Genomic DNA, 19,951 nt, shown 5'->3' on the forward strand with positions numbered 1-19,951 from the left:
TCATGTATCACGTCTTCTCAGACTCTCCTGGCATTTACAGCGGCTTCCCTTTCATCTCTGTGGGAGTTGTGGCTTAATAACAATAATCAGAGAACTGTGAGCATCTGTGATTCGCAAAACACAGCAGTAAGCCTTTCTTAGGCCTCCTAGGCTCCTAGAGTGTTTAAGTGGCAGAAACGGGGAGGTGGAGTCCTTTGATGGGATGCGAAGATCAAGGATGTCCGTGTTACCTAATTGATACCTGACCTTCTTCTGGCTCTCGGTAGAGAGATCACAGTGGCCTTTGACAGCTTGAAGGCCAGTGACCTCTTGTCAGTCTCATAGACCCAGATCCCAGCCTCTAGCCTACAATTAGTGCCTTCTTGAAGTGGAAGAATTCTTGTTCCTCTTTGGTTATAAATCTGTACTTTAACTGTTTTCTTTCCCTTGGTCACAGCAGGGGGAACGTGTTAATAAATGCAGGTGGCATTCACCACTGGCATTTTCTCATGTGGCCAAGAGGCTTTTGGTCAGAACAAAGTCTGAAGAAGTCAGACTGAAAAAGGTTGTAGGACACTAGTGCTGCAGGGGATGAGTCTAGGAGCCTTTAGCACCCCCCTTTAACCCAACTGTAACTCTGTGGTCTGTAAGGAGTCACTCTCTGTCTTGCTCTAACAGGTGACCTTGGAGAAGGTACTGGGAGTAACTGTATCTGGAGGCAGAGGACTTGCTTGTGATCCCCGGTCTGGCTTAGTTGCCTACCCAGCTGGGTAAGTGCCTTTCAGGAGATCTTGCTACGTGAAAGCTTTTTTTTTTTTTTTAACATTTTATTCTTTGGGAATTTCATATAATATATTTTGGTCATATCTACTCCCTTCCCCTACTATTCCCACGTCCACACCACCTTCCTACCATTTAACATTCTCTCTCTCCCTTTCCCCTCTCCCCCTCTCTCTGTTTAAAGACCCATCAAGTCAAATTTGTGTTGCCCAACTACTCTTGGGTGTGAGGATTATCCTTGGATGTGCTGTCAGGTGCCAACAGCTCCTTGGTTGGATGTGGGACTTTTGCTCACCTCATCACTTCTACCCCCTCCCCAGCCCACCCATGTTAGCATTTTGACTGACTTGAGATCCTATGAATGCAATCACAACTGCAGTGTGTTCTTAAGTACAACTGTCATGCCATTTCCAGAAAGTTTCATTGATGAAAGTTATGGCCTCTGGCTCTCACCCTGAGCCTTGGGGAGAATAGTGTGAATTATGATCAATGTAGACCAATTGAGGAGGACAGGAGGCTTCTGAAATCTCCTAAGAGAGACATCTAGGTCAGTGTTTTAATGCCATTTCTGTGGAGAAGATGCAGTCTAAGTAAAAATTCTTTATTAATATTTGGTCATGCCTACTCATACATACATACAAATTTGTATTTTTTTCTGTACAGGATTCCCAGTCTTTTTAAAACCTGTTCTTTTAAATTTTATGTGTATTAGTGTTCTGCCTACACTCTGGACCATGTGTTAGTCTCATGCCCATGGATGGTTGTGAACTGCCTTATAGGTATTGGGAATCAAATCCTAGTCCTTTGGAAGAGCAGCCAGTACACCTAACTGCTGAACCATCTTTCCAGCCCCAGCACCATCTTCTGATATGTGGACAGATCCATCACCCACTGCACTGCTGGCCCACCCCCAGCACCATCTTTAATAACTACCTTCTAATTTTAATGGCTTCATTGTGATATGGCACCAAATATTTAAAATCCCTACCTCAGGGCTTCAGTAGTGCTCACTGGCAGAGTGCTTGCCTATTCTCAAAGCTCAGTCTTGATTCCAAGCAAAATAAATACCCAGCTCATGAACTTTAGTAACTCTAGCGTCTGCAGCCATCACCACAGCCTACTTGAGAGTCTCCATATAGTCAGTCATGCGCAATGCTTTGTAGCTCTAAGTGCTTGAGAGGTTGTAGCAGGATAGCACTTGAACTTAGGAGTTTGGGGTCGGTCGGTACTGTTATGACTCCACAGTTTAGGGAGGAAAAGTGAGATTGAAGGTGAGGCGGTTTGCTCAGGATCACATTGCCATTGTCTTTATTGGAGCCCAAGTCCGAGTAGCCTGACTACAGAGCTCTGGCTTTTTTTTTTTTTTTTTTTTTGGCTTTTTGAGACAGGGTATCTCTGTCTCTGTTAATGGCCCTGGCTGTCCTGGAACTTGCTCTATAAACCAGGCTGGCGTTGACCTCACAGAGATCCAGCTGCCTCCGTCTCCCAAGTTCTGGGATTTAAAGGCCTGCACCACCATGCTTGGCCTGACTCTTAAATGGCATGGAGTGGCCATTTAAGTTTTTCTGATCTTTCTATTTTTCTATCTACCTGACACTTGAGGATAGTTTATGGCCAGATTAGTCTATGCCAGGAAGACTTCATTCAGCCCCTGGGTTCTGAGTAGGGTGTCTCTGGTGTTTTGGTGTAGGGGGCGGGGGGGGGGTGTCTGATGGTGTTTAGTGTCCATAGTCAGGGTTGCTGCTATGGCTTAGCCTGGCAAAGACAGGACAGGCTGCCTTTTCCCCTCCAGAAGCAACTTGATAAAAGGCCTGCCCTGCTAAATAACTGAGTGCTACCTACCTCAAGGGAATTCCACTTATTCTGTGCCTGCTCCTGCCTGAGAAAGCCAAGTCCCTTCTTGATGGAAGTAGGGCTGGGGCTAGATAGAGGCTGTACGGAAAAAGCTTGGGCACGCTTCCGGTATGCTGAGCCCCTTGTCAAGGCCTTGGGAAGTGTGAACTCTGACCCGTTCTCTCCTTCCACAAAAGTCTGTGCCAGGCCAGAACCTTTGAGTGGCTGCTTATCTTTTCAGGTATGTGCTGCCCAGTGTGCTGCCTGCAAATCCTCCTGACCTAGAAGATTTCCTGAGTACTCTTTGCTTTGGTAGCCCTGGACCATACTCGAAAGCTGTTCCCTGAGCTGTGGCTTTCTTAGGATTTTGGTTTCTGTCTTTGCAAATGGCTTTTCTCTGTTGTACTCCTAGGGTGCATGGGGTTCACAAAAGTCTGTGTGAGCCCAAGCAGGCTTTTCTCCTCCCTGCTTTGCCTAGCACCACCCTCAGCCCCCACATACCAATGTTCCTGCTGCTCTCGATGTAGGAGCCAGCTCAGGTATCCTAGAAACAAGAAGAGAAACAAAACTCAGAATCCTCCCAGAGGCCTAGTAGCAGCTATCAAACCAAAACAAATTTTTCTGAGAGGAAATGAAACAGCACAGTGAAGGGGTGGGGGTGGGGGGTCAGCACATGTGTCAGGCAGGCAGAGGTGGATGGGATCTGAGTGAACATGGTCTCTGGACCAAGACCCATCAGTTTTAGTGGCTCCTGTTTCTCTTCTCCAGAGCTTTTCCTTAGCTTTTGTTGTCCCACAGGAAGCTGGCCCTTCACCTGTCTTACTTAAAGCTTCCTGTATTAGTTACTTTCTCCTTGCTGTGACAAAATATGTCACAAGAATGGCTTATGGATACCCTTGAACTATAAGCCAAAACACCCCTGCCACTCCTTCTTAAAGCATGGCAGCACAGGCATGAGGCTGCCAGTCCCATGGCACCCATGGCTGGGAGGCAGAGAGGTGGGTACTGGGGCTCAGCTTGCTTTCTCCTTTCTGTTTATCTGGTCCCCAGCCAACAGAATGGTACAGCCCACAATTAGTGCATGTCTTACAATGTCAACTACCCCAGTTTAGAAACTCCTTCACAGACATTCGTAGAGTTTTGTCTCCTACACGATTATAGATCTTGTCTCCTATACATTATAGATTATGATTAGATTGTGATCCTATCTTGTCTAATTGACAATATTACCCATCTCACCTCCCCCCCCTCAGAATGCCAATGCAGTCCTCGCACACTCTCTTTGAGGGACCTAGTTGGGTTGAACCCTCTTTGTTGAGCTGGCCTTTTCCCCCCGTAGCTGGCTTCATAGTTCCTTTGTCTCCTAGGGCTGGTCGGCCTTGCCCTCCCACACCTCAACCCTGCATGCACTGCCAGCATAACTTGGTGAGAGCTCTGAACAGAGCTGCTTTTCAACCACTGGGGTAGGTAGGAAGTGCCAAGGGACTGGACCTTTATAGCAGTAAGAGGAAGTGTCTTTCTTTTTCTTGGAGAAAAGAGGGAAACTCCTTTTCTGAGTGTGCCCGAATTGGAATTTAAGCTAAGATCCCAGCATTATCAAACAGACATGTGGGAAGCCACAGAATTTTCTCCTAAACTGTAAAGCTGCATTGAAAGACCATACTCGTCCTAAATCTTTTAGACACTGAGCTGCATGCAATGTTTGTCGGTGGAGAGACTTGGTGGGCCTGAGAAGCAGATCTTTGAACTTATTACCTGATGGAATCATATGTGGGGACGCGTACTCACCAGTATCCTCTGACTTACCCCTGTTGTATATTTCTAACTTCAAGTCAGGGTTCTTAGTCCGTCCCGTAACAGTTTGCTAACGGACTGACTTGTTCACTTGTTCAACAGTTTATTAAACAACCTGCTCTGCTTAGACACCAGGGCTACAGCAGTAAACAGGAGAGGCAGGCCACTGGTACTGTGGAGTTTGGGAGCAAGAGGGGTGAGCAGACAAGCATGCAAACTAGTGAGCATGGGAGGAGCAGAGATGGCAGGTGCTCTGATCAGCCGGGGCGGTGGAAGAGACGGCGCATGTGTAACGGAGCTAAGGTGGATGCTAGTGTTACATTGGGTGCTGGGGGGGCTGGAGAGATGCTCACTGGTTAACAGCACCTGCTGCTCTTATAAAGGACCTGGGTTTTGTTCCTAGCACCCGCATTGTAGCTCACAACTGTCTGTACTTCCAGTTCCAGGGAATCCAGTGCCTTTTTCTGGCTTCTGCAGGTTCCAAGTAGGCGTGTGCATCCATTGCAAGCAAATATTCACATGTGTAAAATGAAAAAAATTAATGGTATGGTCAGGGCTCAGTAGGGAGCACCTGAACTGACCAGCATGACAGAAGATAGCAGTGTGTGAGCTTTGATTCCTCATGGAGGATGCGTCAAGTGCAGAGCCTCTAAGGAAGAGAGGAGGTGTTTCATTAGAGGAGCCAGTCGGCTAGTGGCTAATGGAGAATGAGTGAGAAGCTGGGAGCTCAGAAAACGTTGTTATGACCTAGTCTTTAAATCTTGCTGCTTACAAGTATTTGCCTTAGGGGAAATATCTGTGGGGTTGCTGGGGAGATAGCTCTGTCCACTGGCCATGCTTGCCATGGAGTTAACATTTAGCCTTTTTTCATGTTTCAAAAAGATGTTTTCTCATGTGTTTGAGGAGGGGGTTGAACATCCTATAAACAGACATTACTGGGTCACATGGCCTGACTGAAGAGGGTTAATTGGAAAGCATTGCATTCTAGGTATCTCAAGAGGACAACAACCAGGAATCCAGATAACGCATTAGCCTCTCTCTCTCTCCTGGAATAGTTAAAGCCACAAGATTCCTGTTTTGGAAGCAAAATGGCAGCATAGTTTATAATTCAACTTCTGGATGACACTAGAACTCATTGGTTTGTAGAAAGTGTTGTGTGGGATGCTATTCACAGGAACTTCCTGTCACAAAAGCTAACCTCCTGGTAGCCCTTTCCTTGTTACCTTTCCAGAAGATTGCCAAGTATTAGTTACTTTTGTTATTTATTGTTAAAATAAAATACCTGGCAAAACAATATCAGGTTTTGTTTTGGCTCATATTTGAGAGTACAGCAAAACAGAAAGGAGACTGTGGTAACAGAGGGATGAGGTGTCAAGACACATTGTGTGTTACAGAGAGAGAGAGATGGATGCTGGAAGTGTCTTGTTTTCCCCTTTAGTCTAGGGCTCAAGCTCATGAGATAGTGCCATTCACATTCAGGGTAGGCTTCATCTCTTTAATTAAACCTTTCTGGAAACATCATCACAGTCACTCTAAAGGGCATTCATTGCCTGTTACCATGGTGATTCTAAACCTGTCAAGTTGACAAGATAAACCATCACAATTCTACCTCTTATTATCTTATCACTCAAACACATCATTTAAATGACAGCATTCCACCATGACCCCTCAAATCTCATTTTCATCTCAGACTTCAAAAATACGTTTAATGTACCTCCAGGCATCCAAAGTCCTTAACAGTCTTAATACTCTTCAGAAATCCAAAGTCCATTGTTAGACTCAAGGCAATCTCTTAACTATGAGCCCCTTTAAAATAAAGCAATTTTCATAGTTCCAATATAAAAGGGTGCAGAACAAATATTCCTATAGCAAAATGGAAGAATGGCAGCAGAGAAAGTATAGACTCAAGCCCAGGAGTGCAAACACCAAACACTGTAGGGCCTCAGCATGTGGGCCTCCTGATGGGGTCACTTGGGCAGCTTGGCCTCATGCGCTCTGCTGCCTGCCATGCACATGGACTCTGTTGGATCACCTTTACTGTTGGATCACCTTTACTCCATGTTTGCTGCTTCACTTAGCCTTGGCATCACCAATATCCTAGGCTGTTCATTGAATTTAGGCTTCATTCTCCTAGTGTCACCCAGTGGTCTCTTTTTGGGATCCTAGCACTGCCACACATTGCTTGCCTTAGTGGCTTTCTGGAACCTTGGTGATAGCCTCCATAACCCACTCACCTTCGCATCTTTTGTTCATGCCTGCAAACCCAAGACCAGAGGAACCATGCTGCCAGGTTCTCTACTAGTGTGAGATGTAGCTTGCCCAGGCCTCCCACCACAGCTGCAGCATCCTCTGTGTGCCTTTGAGGGTCATCCTGGGAAATGTTTTTCTGGGTGGCCATTATTTGCACTGTTACTGGTCCTTTAGTGGGTAAGGTCTTTCCCTAGTGTTCCACACGCTAGCAGAATGCAGGACATTCTGTAACCATTTCAGCTGCTTTCTCTGCATCTACAGCTTAACTCTCTTAAGTTCCTTTTTTTTTTTTTTTGCCAAACTGCATTTTCATACCTTTCTGCCTTACTTGCTTTTCTCTCCCACTACAGATCTGGATCAGAGCAGTGAGCATGATACAGCCTGAACATTAGCATGTCTTGAAATTCTTCTGCAAGACAAACTAGTCCATTACTTTTGAATTCAGGTGCACTCAGGTTCTCAGGATCTGAGCCATATAAAGCTAGATTCTTTGCCAAAATGTAGCACAAACAGTGTAGCCCAGTTTCTGAGACAGCCCTTATTCCCTTTGAAACCTCATGAGCCAGGCCATGACCACCATATTTCTCTCTGCATTTTGATCTTACAGACTCCCACCAGACTGGTCTAATAAGCTCTGCTTATAGCAAACCAGTGCTTCTCTAGCCTACAGCTCTATACACTGCTCTACAGTCCTCAGGCAGCCCAGTTCCAAAGACCTTAGGAGCCATTCAAGTTTCATCGTAACAACCCCTTATCCCAGTTTTCTTTATTAGCTGCTGTGGTGCTTTGACTAAGAGTGGCTTCCATAGCCTCGTCTATTTGAGTGCTTAGTCACCAGGAAGTGGAACTGCTTGAAATGATTAGGAGGTGTGGCCTTGTTGGAGGAGGTTTATCATTTCAGATGGGCTTTGAGGTCCAGTCACTGCCTGTGGATCAGGATGTAGCTCTCAGCTACTTGTCCAGTACCTCCCTGCCATGATGATGGTGGACTAACTCTCTGAACTGTACACCAGCCCTGGTGACATGCTTTCTTTGATAAGTGTTGCCTTGGTCATGGTGTCTCCTCACCACCATAGAACAGTGACTGCAGCAGCTCCTGCTCTTGTTGCTGTGACAGAATCTCTGGTAAAAGCAGCTAAAGAAGGAGGCTGATTTGGGGCCACAGTCGAAGCTGAAGCCCTCCGTGGCTGGGAAGTCACGCAGCAGGGGTGAGGCAGCTGTGCACACTGAATCAGAGATAAACTCATGCTCAGCTTCCTTTCTCCTTTTTATTCAACTCAGGACCTCAGCTTGTGGGTGGCTTTGTGCCACCTACGCCTAGGGTGAGCCTGCCCTCCTCAGTTAAACCACTTTGGAAACTCATAGGCATACCAAGAGGTACGTTAGTATGGTTCTAGGAAAGCCTGGGAAGGTGACAATAAAGGCCGCAGTGAACACCATGCTGTTGGTGTGTGCACAGGGTTCTGTGAGGCAGATGCTCCTTCTGCTTTACAGATGAGGAGACCGAGGTTTAGAAAGTAAAGAAAGAAGTTCAAGGACATACAGTGTATTAGCAGACGGCCCCACCAGACCACAGTGGTCTCCATCTCTATACCACTCCGCTGCCCTCGGGCATCCGTGAGTAAGTTATGGCTGTAACCTGGGGGAACTGTGGACCTGCCCTGCAGCTTTAGGTCATAGATCTGACAGGTTTTCAGCTGAGTTTGGAGGTCTTACTGTTAGTGATTTAAAGTTTGTGCTTCCCTCCCCCCCCCTCCCTCCCTCCTCCCCCTTTCCCCCTCCTTCCCCCCCCCCCCCCCCCCTCCCTCCCTCCCCCCCTCCCCCCCCCCCCCCCCCCCCCCCTCCCCCTCCCCCCCCTCCCCCTCCCCCCTCCTTCTCCTCTCCTCCCCCCCTCCCCCTCCTTCCTCCCCTCCCTCCCTCCCTCCTCCCTCCTCCTCCCTCCTCCCCCTCCCTCCCTCCTCCCTCCTTCCCTCCCTTCCTCCTCCCTCCCTCCTTCCTTCCTTCCTCCCTCCCTCCCTCTTCCTTCCTCCCTCCCTCCCTTCCTTCCTCCCTCCTCCCTCCCTCCCTCCCTCCCTCCCTCCCTCCCTTCCTCCCCCCCTCCCTCCTTCCTTCCTCAGGCCTTAAACCACACTCACTAAACTCACTAGACCCTGACCTCCCTCCACGTTCTGAGTGTTGAGATGATAGGCATGTGTCACCATGCCTGAATTATTAAGACTTAAAGCTTTATTTGTACCTTCTAAAAATCCCGAGTGCCAGTCTTCCTGGGGCTGGGGACTTGACAGTAAACAGCACACAGATGGGATCTCTGCTGAGCTAGCGCTCCTCACAAAGTGTACTGTGTAGAAGATGACGAGTTGCTACACGCTGTGGAGGAGGAGTCAGTGAGGTGGTAAAGTGCAATAAAGAATGTGAGAAGCGACAGTTAGTGAAGGACTAGAGGCTGGCATTGAGTCATGGAGGATGTTCACTGTGCCTCCCTGTGGCCCTTCTGATTCCACTTAGCCTGAAGGAAATTTGAAGACACATTGTTCTGGTTGAGCTCATGTCTGTGCTGCTCTACTCATGGCTTGTCCTGATTTTCCTTTGGTTTTGACTCTAGAGGATGGAGAGTGGTAGGAGATGGTAGGAGAATGGAGCAAGCCTGGACCTGTGCAGGGACAGGAATGCTGAAGGCTTGGCCCTTCCTGGCACTGGTGTTCCACAGCATGACTCTCCTAAACTAAGGCCCTAAGGGACAGAGGCCTTACCTGCTCTCTGTAAAGATGAGCAATCTCTCCGTGCCCTCAAGTTCCAAGTTACAAGAGTCAGCCTGTTGGGCCAGCCCAACCCAGTAGTCTTTATGTTGATGATTTCAGTGGATATTGCTTCAAGGGCTTTCCCTGCTGGGCAAGGACATTGGAAGTGAAGGGCCAATGACTGATGCCAACAGTGTTCCACCCTCCTCTCCCTAGCTGATTACGTCACCTGCTGTAAGTTCACTAAGAAGACCAAAAAGAAGACATAAGGCTCTTTGAGGCTCTTTGAGAGTAGGCCCTCTTGTGTACTGGAAGGACGTGGGCATATCGCTTCCATAGGAAATACACATGTGCTTTTTCTCTCTGAAGGGTTAGTTTCCAGTCTGAATAAATCTGGGTAAAAAGTTTATAGACCTTACTCTGTGTGTTTCCATCCCTGCCATGCCAGAAAATTCCTATATTATTATAAGACAAGGGGAGGAAAAGGGAAAGAGTGTGGAGTAGGGTCTGCTCATCCACCCTTAGCCAGTCATCTCTCTGCCTGCATCGTGTACATACACACACACACACATACACACACACACACACACACACACACACACACACACACACAGATGCACTTACACTCACACACACATATACACTTACACTCACACCACACATACAACACACACACAGACACATAGTGTTGTGTGAACTTGAATTTAGGAGATGGAGGAAACCGAAGAAATTGTATTCCACAAAGACTCGAAAGGTTTTGTCGTTTTGTTTTAAATAGGATCGTATACAGCCTAGGATGATCTCAAACCTATTATGTTTGATCCTGAAGATGACTGAACTCCTGACCCTCCTGCCTCCACCTCCCAAGTGCTGGGATTATACGTGTTTGCCACCACATGGTTAAAGGCCACCATGCTGCCTTAGGGTGACAGGCTTCAGGGAACACTCACAGGCAGAGACCTCAACATCAAATTGTTCTGCATTTGGACCATAGCTGGTCATTGTGTCACCACTGCAGTTAGAGGAAGTCTGTGGAGAGAGTGGAAGCCCTTTGCCCTTGTTCATCCATTTCTAGTCAGAAAGCTGTGGCTGTAACTTGTCAGACGATCCGACTGAGCCTGTAGAGGGCTCTTCACAGGGCAGTACAGAGCAGGAAGGTTCAGAAAACAGTAGCCATGAAGTCTCCATGGGTTCTAAGTAGATGATGACAGCCCTAGAGGATATTATTCTGCACATAGTGAATAGTGCAGATGTATACCTTCATATACCTGTTCAGAAATGACAGTATACAAAGTTACCAGAGCCTTGGTTCTGTCATGTTTCGTGTTTTTAGGGCAGGATTTTACTTATTAGTAGTCCAGTCTGGCTTTGAACTCAGTATATTGAACATTGCACATTTGAAGAATCAGAACTTGATTCTTCAGCCTGGTGTGATAGGTGTGCCCTAAACATGGCTTTTGATGTATTTAAGACCCTCCTGACCATGGCATTTTAAAGGGAGAATCAGGAGATTAGAACTTGAGATAAGAAGTGAAAAGAGAAAGGAATAGGGCAAAGGGATCGGGAAGGAGTGGGGGGGACAGGAGTAAGAGTAAGAAAACCATTGAGGAACAGCTGGTAGGGCAGTTAGTGGTGATGAGTCCCAATAGTTCTAGTCTGCTGGTCAGCTGGGAGTCCTGGCTATGTTCGGTCCCATCAGAGGTCTAGCGTCCCTGGAGAATATGTGGGCTCTGTGTATTAGGTTAGTTTACCGAGCCTGAGATGCTAAGTACTTAGTACCAGTGTGCGCCTCTACCTAGTTTTCCACTACAGTTTGTGTTCTTTCTTCTACCCTATGGTATGGCTGCCTCCAGGCTTGCTCTTGTCTGCTGTTCCAATGGTAAGAGGTTAGACAGCTGGACAACAGGCCTAGCGCCTGCTCATAACCAAGGAGCCTGCTGAGAACACTGTCTGGCCCTTGACCTCTAGCTTATTGCTGCTGATTCCTACCGTTGAGCTTCCCTCCCCAGAGGTGCTCTGGACAGTCTGTCTGGATTCGGTCCCATCTGGAAGCCTTGTCCCATTCGAGGAAAAGTTGTCTCAACCCTTTTTTGTAAACTGAGGCAAACCTTTGCTTGTCTTGTTCTAGTGGTCAGAGGCCCTGCTTAGGCCCTGAAGCTAGGTGTCCTTTGGCTCAGTTGGAAACTCTGTCGCCTTCTCAAGGCATTGCCAAGGTCCTCTCAAGCCATCTCTGTTCCCTCCGCCTCCAGCCCCTTGTTAGGCCTCCTTGCAGTCCCAGCACCTAGCTCAGCCCACATGTTCTTTCTTATTCAGTAGGTGGACGCGTACCATCCATAACAATGATTAAGACATATGGCTCCAAGCCTGAGAACCGGCTGCAAGCTGAGGCCTGAGCTGATCAAATCACATTAATTCTTCCACCTTGTAGTCATTCCTTGGGATATGTTTAAAGGCTATGGAAAGCTTCTGTCTTTGCTGTCCTATGATCAGAAGTGGGCCTGACAGCCAGGGTCCTGGTGAATGGACTTCCATGGAGAGCCTTTTTACTATGAAAATCTGCTAACGGGCCCTTTTGGGTGGAGACTTGGAGCTAGATTGGTCTGTTCCCTCTGCTGGGTGGCCAGAAGTCTCAGGGGCTCTTGAGGAAGCTCTGGTTAGAAGCTCAGCCTGACATCTCACTCATCTCCTCAGGTGTGTGGTCGTCCTCTTCAATCCCCGGAAGCACAAACAGCACCACATCCTCAACAGTTCCAGGTGTGTGGGCCTGGCCTCAAGGGCTGTGAGGTGACTGCGGCCAGGGGCCTGAGGCCCTGGGGGTTTGGGACCTGGTTTGGGCCTGAGGCCAGATAGCAAATTGCATATATACTCTTGAGTTTGTTGGTCCTGCCTTTGGAAAATACGCAGGAAGGATGGAGGAAGGGAAATTGGGGAAGAAAACACAGTCTACTAGGTCCAACCAAACCTGCCCTGTCTCTTGTAGGAAAACCATTACTGCCCTTGCCTTTAGCCCTGATGGCAAGTACTTGGTCACTGGAGAGGTAAGTGAAGAATGGCATTTACTGTGGCTTATGGGCACCCTACCCTCAACCAAAGCCACAGGCACCTGTTCAGCTAGGGTGCTGTCACTTTGGCCTCATGGATTGATACCCGGGTTTCTGCTGGGTCCAAAGGGCTGTTCTTAGGCTTTAGTGAGATCAGACTCCCTGGAAGGGCTTTTCAAAGTGCGCATGGCTGGGCTCCTACCGCAGAGCTATTTGGTTCTATAGCCTGGGCTTCCCTAGATAGCTCTTAAAAGTAAAACCAAAACAAAAAATATTAAGTCATTTATTTATGTTGGGGAGGGGACATGGAGATACCAGTCAGGTCATGAGGGTTGTGTCAAATGCTTTACACGCTGAAGTCATCTTTTGCCTCCTTTCCCCCAGAGCTTCGAACAGTGTCCGGTAGTTAAGGACACATTTTGAAAACCACCATCCTAAAATATTCCTATCTTCAGATGCCCCCTGCTGGGCACACCAGGAATACAGCCCTTGGTTTTACAAGGAGACAGGATAGATGTCTGTTGCTGCTTACTAGAATAGGCCTTGCTGCTTACTAGAATCATTCAAGGAGCTTTGAGCAGATACAGAGGCAAGGGGGAAGTCTCTGCTGACACTGGTGTCCTCAGGTCTTTTCTACGTCTTTATCTTGCTCTTCCCTGTTGAACAGGGACCATTGGAGAAATAGTGTTTGAAGCTGGGGAGGTGAGAGACTAAGGAGGCTACCGAACTCCTTCCACAGTTCTCACTTCCGGTTTTGCCTCCCTGCAGAGTGGGCACATGCCTGCCGTTCGGGTTTGGGATGTGGCTGAACGGAGCCAGGTGGCAGAGCTACAAGAGCATAAGTATGGTGTGGCTTGTGTGGCTTTCTCCCCAAGTGCTAAGTACATTGTGTCTGTGGGTTACCAGCATGACATGATAGTCAACGTGTGGGCCTGGAAGGTGAGTGGACTGGGTGACGACGGCCTTAGCCTCCACCTGAGGGTTCCCATGTCAGTGGGCGGCGGGGAGCTGCTGACCTGAGCAGACTCATTTACTTCACCATCCCCAGCTCATCCTGGAACAGTATTTGAAGGACAGAATAGTAACTGCGTAGCAAGGGTGTTGCTAGAGGGTTTTCCTGAACTTCTGAGGAATTAAACCTTTGAATTCCTTTAGAAAAGAGGTTGGATTTTTGTTGTTGTTTTGTTTTGTTTTGTTTTCTGACCAGTAAATACCGGAAAGGAAGAGTTTTGTTTTTTTCTTTTGTTGTTGTTTTGTTTGTGTTTTTTATTTTTATTTTTTGAAGTAGCAATTATTCCTAGCTCTTGTCCATTCTTAGATAACTTCTTATCCCCAACAGGCAGAGCTTTGATTCTTCCTTTGACTTTCTTTCCAGAAAAACATTGTAGTGGCCTCCAACAAAGTATCTAGTCGGGTGACAGCAGTGTCATTTTCCGAAGACTGTAGCTACTTTGTTACTGCAGGCAACCGGCATATCAAATTCTGGTACCTGGATGACAGTAAGACCTCAAAGGTGAGGACTGAGGGACACACCTTGAGCAGTGACCCAGCTGTTGTCTTTGGCTTGCTTAAAAGTCACAGGTTCTGCATGGACCGAATCTGCCTGGGCTGGGGAGTCTCAGAGAACACAGGAGTTTATGCTTGCCCTCTCTCTGAGCACCTCATTTCCAGGGCTAGATGGATGTAGTGGTTGTATCCACAGGTGAATGCCACTGTGCCCCTGCTGGGCCGCTCAGGGCTGCTGGGGGAGTTGCGGAACAACCTGTTCACTGATGTGGCCTGTGGCCGAGGGAAAAAGGCTGACAGCACCTTCTGTATCACGTCGTCAGGGCTACTGTGCGAGTTCAGCGATCGCAGGCTTCTGGACAAATGGGTGGAGCTAAGAGTAAGTAACTCTGGCTCCAGAACAGGGTCTGCCCTTGTCTCACATCGGGAGAACTGGCCTTGAGGCTGTAGACCCACGCTGGGTCTCTGCATGCTGAAGGGGACTGTAGGAGAAGATGCAGGGCAGTCCCAGTGACCTGCATAACCACCTCCTCTTGCTCTTTCTCACCTCTCTTCCCTGCTTCCCTCTTCCGCTCAGAACACAGACAGCTTCACAGTAAGTGCTTGTAGGCCTTCTCTTCCTCACACTGTTGCTTTCTTCTCTACCTTTAAATCTTGGTCCCTCTGATGCCTAGAATGGCCCCCTAATTTTTACCCCACCTCCCAAATATGCAGGGCTATAGGCCCTCTGACCATATGCTGCTGGAGGGAGGGCATTTCTAGATGACAACTGAGGGGTTGCCCCACCCTTGGCCTGTCTCTCCTTTTATAAGTGAGCACTGCCGAGGGCTTGGGAAGGATTAAACCAAGCTAAATGGGAAGGTGGCCCTTGTTTACCTGAGCTCCTCTGCCCACAGACCACTGTGGCTCACTGCATCTCTGTAAGCCAAGAATACATCTTCTGTGGCTGCGCTGATGGCACGGTGCGCCTTTTCAATCCTTCCAACCTGCACTTCCTCAGTACCCTACCCAGACCCCATGCCCTGGGAACAGACATCGCCACCATCACTGAGGCCAGGTGAGCTATGTGGGGCCCACTGTCCCATTCAGAGCTTCAGTGAGTACTTCAAGGAACAGAGGGAAGAGTGTGCAATCCCAAAGATCACCTTTGTAGACATAGAAATCTGGGCTTTTTGGTACTTTTCAGTATCAAGGAGATTAAATAGCACAGAGGACCGTGGAATGTCTCAGTGAGTATTGGAAGAGCCGTAATAAAACAGGGGCACATCTTAGATAGTTATAAGAATGACTCAAGGGATTAAAGTCTTCTGGGTGGTTGATGTAAGAAAATGGGTTCAATTTTACAATTGGACATCTTTTTTAAATGTTTATTTATTTATTATATACATGTACACTGTAGCTGTCTTCAGACACACCAAAAGAGGGCATCAGATCCCATTAAAGATGGTTGTGAGCCACCAATGTGGGTGCTGGGAATTGAACGCAGGACCTCTGGAAGAGCAATCTGTGTTCTTAACCGCTCAGCCATTCCCCCCGCCCCACAATTGGACATCCTGATAATCTGTAAACACCAGAAAGATAAAGTGTGCTATGGTAAAGACACAGAAAGACACAGTCACAATCACACTAGAAGGAAAAGGGTGATTTGTGGTCATTTTTATGGTCTGGCAAGGGAAGATGAGGAGGAGAAGGAGGAAGAAGGGAGGCGGAGGAAGGAGAGGAGGAGGAGGAAGAGGAGATTTTGAGGTACTAGAGTTAGCACCCAGTGTCTTGCTTGCTGATCATTGCTCTCCCACTGAACTGTGTCCCGAGCCCTATTTTTGTGGTTTGTATGGTAGTCTTGTTTCGATTTCTGTACAGAAATACTCATAGAACCATCTAGACTTTGTTGTGCTCCATTGTAACCACAGAATTTCCTTGTCTGGTACTGGTGGTCTGTGAACTTGTTAGCATTCCTCTGGAAAATGCTCTGCCCAGCAGCTGGTGTTGGGTGAGCTCCTAGATGGTATCTGTGGGAACTGCTTTCAGTTCTCAGTTCTACTTCCAAGTCTGTAGGACTGGAGACAGTGCCCTGTGCTCCATCCCTTCCTTTGTGGTAACTTTGTCTCCTCCCTCCCACAGCCGCCTCTTTTCTGGAGGGGCCAATGCAAGGTACCCAGACACCATTGCCTTGACCTTTGATCCAGCTAATCAGTGGCTGTCTTGTGTCTACAACGACCACAGCATCTATGTTTGGGATGTGAGGGACCCCAAGAAAGTGGGGAAGGTGTACTCAGCTCTGTATCATTCTTCCTGTGTCTGGAGTGTGGAGGTACGTGGGGTGCGTTTGCTGGAACACCATTGTGAGAATGGACAGTGGAGAACAAGTACAGCCCCAAGCTCCTGCCTCCCTGTTTGCCTGGCTTCCCTTTCATAGCCTCTGGAGCTTGGGGGTGAATGTCAGTGCTCATGCATGCCTGCCTCCTTCCTGTGCGTCTCTGCCTGCCTGAGTTTGACTTATCCCGGGCTCAGGGATCTTGAATAAGTTACTAAACCCGACTAGGCCTCAGATTCCTTAACTGTAAAGTGATGCACTAAATTTTCTCAATTGTTCTAACAGTTGAGAAGTGAAAGAATGTAATTGAGGCGTTATGGCACACAGGAGGAGCTGGGATCGTGGGCTTTTCCTTACTGTATGCGTATATAACAATAATATCCCGTTTCCTTACTAAATGTCAGACAAATGGCTAAGTCTTGGCATCCTGCCTCGGATTTCATTCCCCTTTCCATCTTCTTGAGGAGACACAAATGCCCCCCAAGTGTAAGTCTAATTCTTTCCTTCTGTCCCTTCAGGTCTACCCTGAGATCAAGGACAGTAACCAGGCCTGTCTGCCCCCCAGTTCCTTTATTACTTGCTCCTCAGACAACACCATCCGCCTGTGGAACACGGAGAGCTCTGGGGTACATGGCTCTGCGCTGCACCGGAACATCCTCAGCAATGTGAGCCCCATTTTGCACCTCGTGCCCTGTACTTACAGACGCTGGCCTTGTGTTCGGGAACCTGCTTGGTCACTTGGCTTTTACTTGACGGACTGTACGAGCCAAGGGCTGATTTTACCCAGCATGCCTCCGTGCTTGCAGCCATCCTGCTGGGACTGCCTGAGCCTGAAAGGAGCCTGAGTCTCTTCTCACCTTTCCCACCAGGATCTCATTAAGATCATCTATGTGGATGGGAACACTCAGGCTTTGTTGGACACTGAGCTGCCTGGAGGGGACAAAGCTGATGGGTCCCTGATGGATCCCCGAGTAGGCATCCGTTCTGTGTGTATCAGCCCCAATGGACAACACCTTGCTTCAGGAGACCGCATGGGGACACTTAGGTAATGTCAAGTTCTGACTGCCTCTCATGGTGGCTGTGGTAGTTAGGTCCTCAAGGGCAGTGCTTTAGGAGGGTTTATCTCCCCCTCAAAACCTTAGAAATGAAGTATCTCTTTCGTAAAATGGAAAGAATGATCTTGCCATGGAGAGCTCAGACAAGGCCATCTCAGACAAGTAGCAAGGCTGTCAGCCATGCTTCGACCTGAGGAAGCCCAAGGCATGGGGTTCTAAGAAGGACATAACATTGTTTCTGTAGCATTCTTGCCAAAAAAATGCATATAACTCAGTTCACTCATGAGAGGCTCAACTGAGGTATAGACAACAGAGGAACTGTCAGTGTTCTTCAAAAATGTCAAGGTCATGGAAGGTAAGGAAGGATGGAAAAACTATCACAGACTACAGGAAACTAAAGAGGAATGATATTAAATGCCGTTTGCATTTTTAAGATCCTGGATCAAGTAAGGACTTATGGGAAAAGTGAGGACATGTTAATACGATACCTAGTTAATTGTAAATGCCCTGGCTCTGAGATGTGCTGTTGTTACGCTTGTTAGTAAGAACTGGGAAAGGGACGTATAGAGCACCTGTAGTGTCTGACGCTTTTCTTTAAGCTTAAAAACACTTGTTTAAGGTGGGGAGAGGGTATGACGGAAGAAGGAGGTGTCTCCTCTCACAGCCCGCGGTGACCTCTCTTACTTGCAGGGTCCATGAGCTGCAGTCCCTGAGTGAGCTGCTGAAGGTTGAGGCCCACGACTCTGAGATCCTGTGCCTGGAGTACTCTAAGCCAGACACGGGTGAGGTGCAGTCCGTGCCATGCGGCCTATCCCTGCCTTGGCTTCTGATAATCCTGGGTCCTTATTCATTTAGATCATTTGGTCTGCAGGATTTTAAGAGCTCTGTCCTTGTCCTGTGGTTCATGTAGCTTTAGGGATATGAGGTTCCATCCACTTGGGGCTCTCTACCGGCCATCGTTAAGGGCCAGCTTAATGTGAGCTGATGAGGTTCTTCCAACTCCAGGTCTGAAACTGCTAGCATCAGCCAGCCGGGACCGTCTGATCCATGTGCTGGATGCTGGGCGGGAATATAGTCTACAGCAGACACTGGACGAGCATTCATCCTCCATCACTGCTGTCAAGTTTGCAGGTGGGGATGGGCATTTGGAGCTGTACATCCCCTAGCTGCCACCTCACTATTTGTCTGTGAGAAGAGCCGCTGGGAAGGATTGGGAGGTACCTGGGAGTCACGGGGCTAGGTAAGAGGCAGACGGAACATAAGCGTTCAGTCTAGGGAACCCTGAGCCAGACTGAGGACCGGGAAGGGGGACATGGGTTTCGTGGGATGCACTCTGTCTTACTTGGCTGGTCCACCATGTAGAGTAGCTCCACTGGGGAAAATAAGGGAGGCAGAAAAAAGGCTGCCTTCATATGGTGGCAGCAGCCTGGTCTCTGCCCCCACAGCCAGCGATGGGCAGGTGCGAATGATCAGCTGTGGTGCAGACAAGAGCATTTACTTCCGGACTGCACAGAAGGTCAGGGCGCTGGGTGTCCCCCAACAGGGCAGGGCGGGAACGGGTTTCAGGTTACAGGAGGTGAAGGGAGAAGTGAGCCCTGAGACCTGGTGATACATTTGGATGTGGTCTGCCCATGCGCTCCCTGCTGCAGTCTGGAGAAGGAGTGCAGTTTACACGAACACACCACGTGGTACGGAAGACAACCCTCTACGACATGGATGTAGAACCCAGCTGGAAGTACACGGCCATCGGCTGCCAAGACCGAAATATCCGGTGGGTGTTTCCTTCTCAGACTTCTTTACACACTCATTTTTACTTTATTTTGTGGGGAGAAGATGGGCACTTGCTACGGTAAGCATGCGGGGATCAGGACTACTTTCAGGAGTGGTTTTTCTCTTAACCATTACATGGGTCCTGGAGGTCAGACTTGAGCCATCAGGCCTGCCAGCAGGCACCTTTACCTTCTGAGCCATTTTGCTGGCCTCCACTTGTCAGACTTTGGACCACATTCCTTCGTGCAACTCAGTCCTCAAATCTGCCTTTTGTTAGGCCTCTTTGAGGCAGCAAAGTACTGCGCCTCACCTGAGAGAGTAAGCCTCAGTGTGAGAGCGAGCTCCCAGGACAAATGGGAAGTGAGCGCTGCTGTGCTCTGCTCCTCAGGCTACTGTGAACAGTGCCTTCATTTACAGGATCTTTAACATTAGCAGCGGGAAGCAGAAAAAGCTGTTTAAAGGGTCACAGGGTGAGGATGGCACTCTCATTAAGGTAAGCACCCCAGTGGGACTAGCAGAGCACCCCTGCAGCCTGCTGCCTGTCGCCTGCCACTAGGTAACTTGGGGATGGTGCTAAGTGAGGAGGGTGGTGCTCCCCTACTCTTTGCTGCTGTGTCCCCAGGTGCAGACAGACCCCTCAGGGATCTACATTGCCACTAGCTGTTCCGATAAGAATCTCTCCATTTTTGACTTCTTCTCAGGCGAGTGTGTGGCCACCATGTTTGGTCACTCAGGTGAGTGTAGCATCCACCTCCCTGTTTGGAATTGTACTTTCTTCCCTTGTCTATTGCCACACCACAACTCTGCCCACCTACCCCGGGAGGGATCAACTGACAGAAGCCAGGGTAGAAAGCCCTGTGGCAGAAGGGGGACAGTGTGGTTGGGACCTTC

At 48.5% G+C, this 19,951-nt stretch overlaps 1 protein-coding gene across 2 annotated transcripts in view; it reads left to right on the plus strand.

Annotated features, from left to right (window-relative positions):
- Mapkbp1 (mitogen-activated protein kinase binding protein 1) overlaps nt 1-19,951 on the plus strand; it is a 49,296-nt gene that overhangs the window by 21,681 nt on the left and 7,664 nt on the right. Inside the window, exons 2-18 of one of the 2 annotated variants that reach the window (XM_032903984.1) lie at nt 658-749; nt 12,066-12,128; nt 12,355-12,412; nt 13,184-13,354; nt 13,791-13,928; nt 14,118-14,300; nt 14,499-14,516; nt 14,818-14,978; nt 16,043-16,232; nt 16,754-16,900; nt 17,105-17,280; nt 17,981-18,072; nt 18,296-18,421; nt 18,736-18,806; nt 18,940-19,061; nt 19,478-19,553; nt 19,683-19,794. In XM_032903984.1, coding sequence (XP_032759875.1) covers nt 658-749; nt 12,066-12,128; nt 12,355-12,412; nt 13,184-13,354; nt 13,791-13,928; nt 14,118-14,300; nt 14,499-14,516; nt 14,818-14,978; nt 16,043-16,232; nt 16,754-16,900; nt 17,105-17,280; nt 17,981-18,072; nt 18,296-18,421; nt 18,736-18,806; nt 18,940-19,061; nt 19,478-19,553; nt 19,683-19,794 — 1,996 coding nt within the window. The remainder of the gene's footprint in view (nt 1-657; nt 750-12,065; nt 12,129-12,354; nt 12,413-13,183; nt 13,355-13,790; nt 13,929-14,117; nt 14,301-14,498; nt 14,517-14,817; nt 14,979-16,042; nt 16,233-16,753; nt 16,901-17,104; nt 17,281-17,980; nt 18,073-18,295; nt 18,422-18,735; nt 18,807-18,939; nt 19,062-19,477; nt 19,554-19,682; nt 19,795-19,951) is intronic. The other variant, XM_032903985.1, reaches the window with a different exon arrangement.

The sequence above is a fragment of the Rattus rattus genome, chromosome 5 (assembly GCF_011064425.1).
Source record: "Rattus rattus isolate New Zealand chromosome 5, Rrattus_CSIRO_v1, whole genome shotgun sequence".
Lineage (NCBI taxonomy): Eukaryota > Metazoa > Chordata > Mammalia > Rodentia > Muridae > Rattus > Rattus rattus.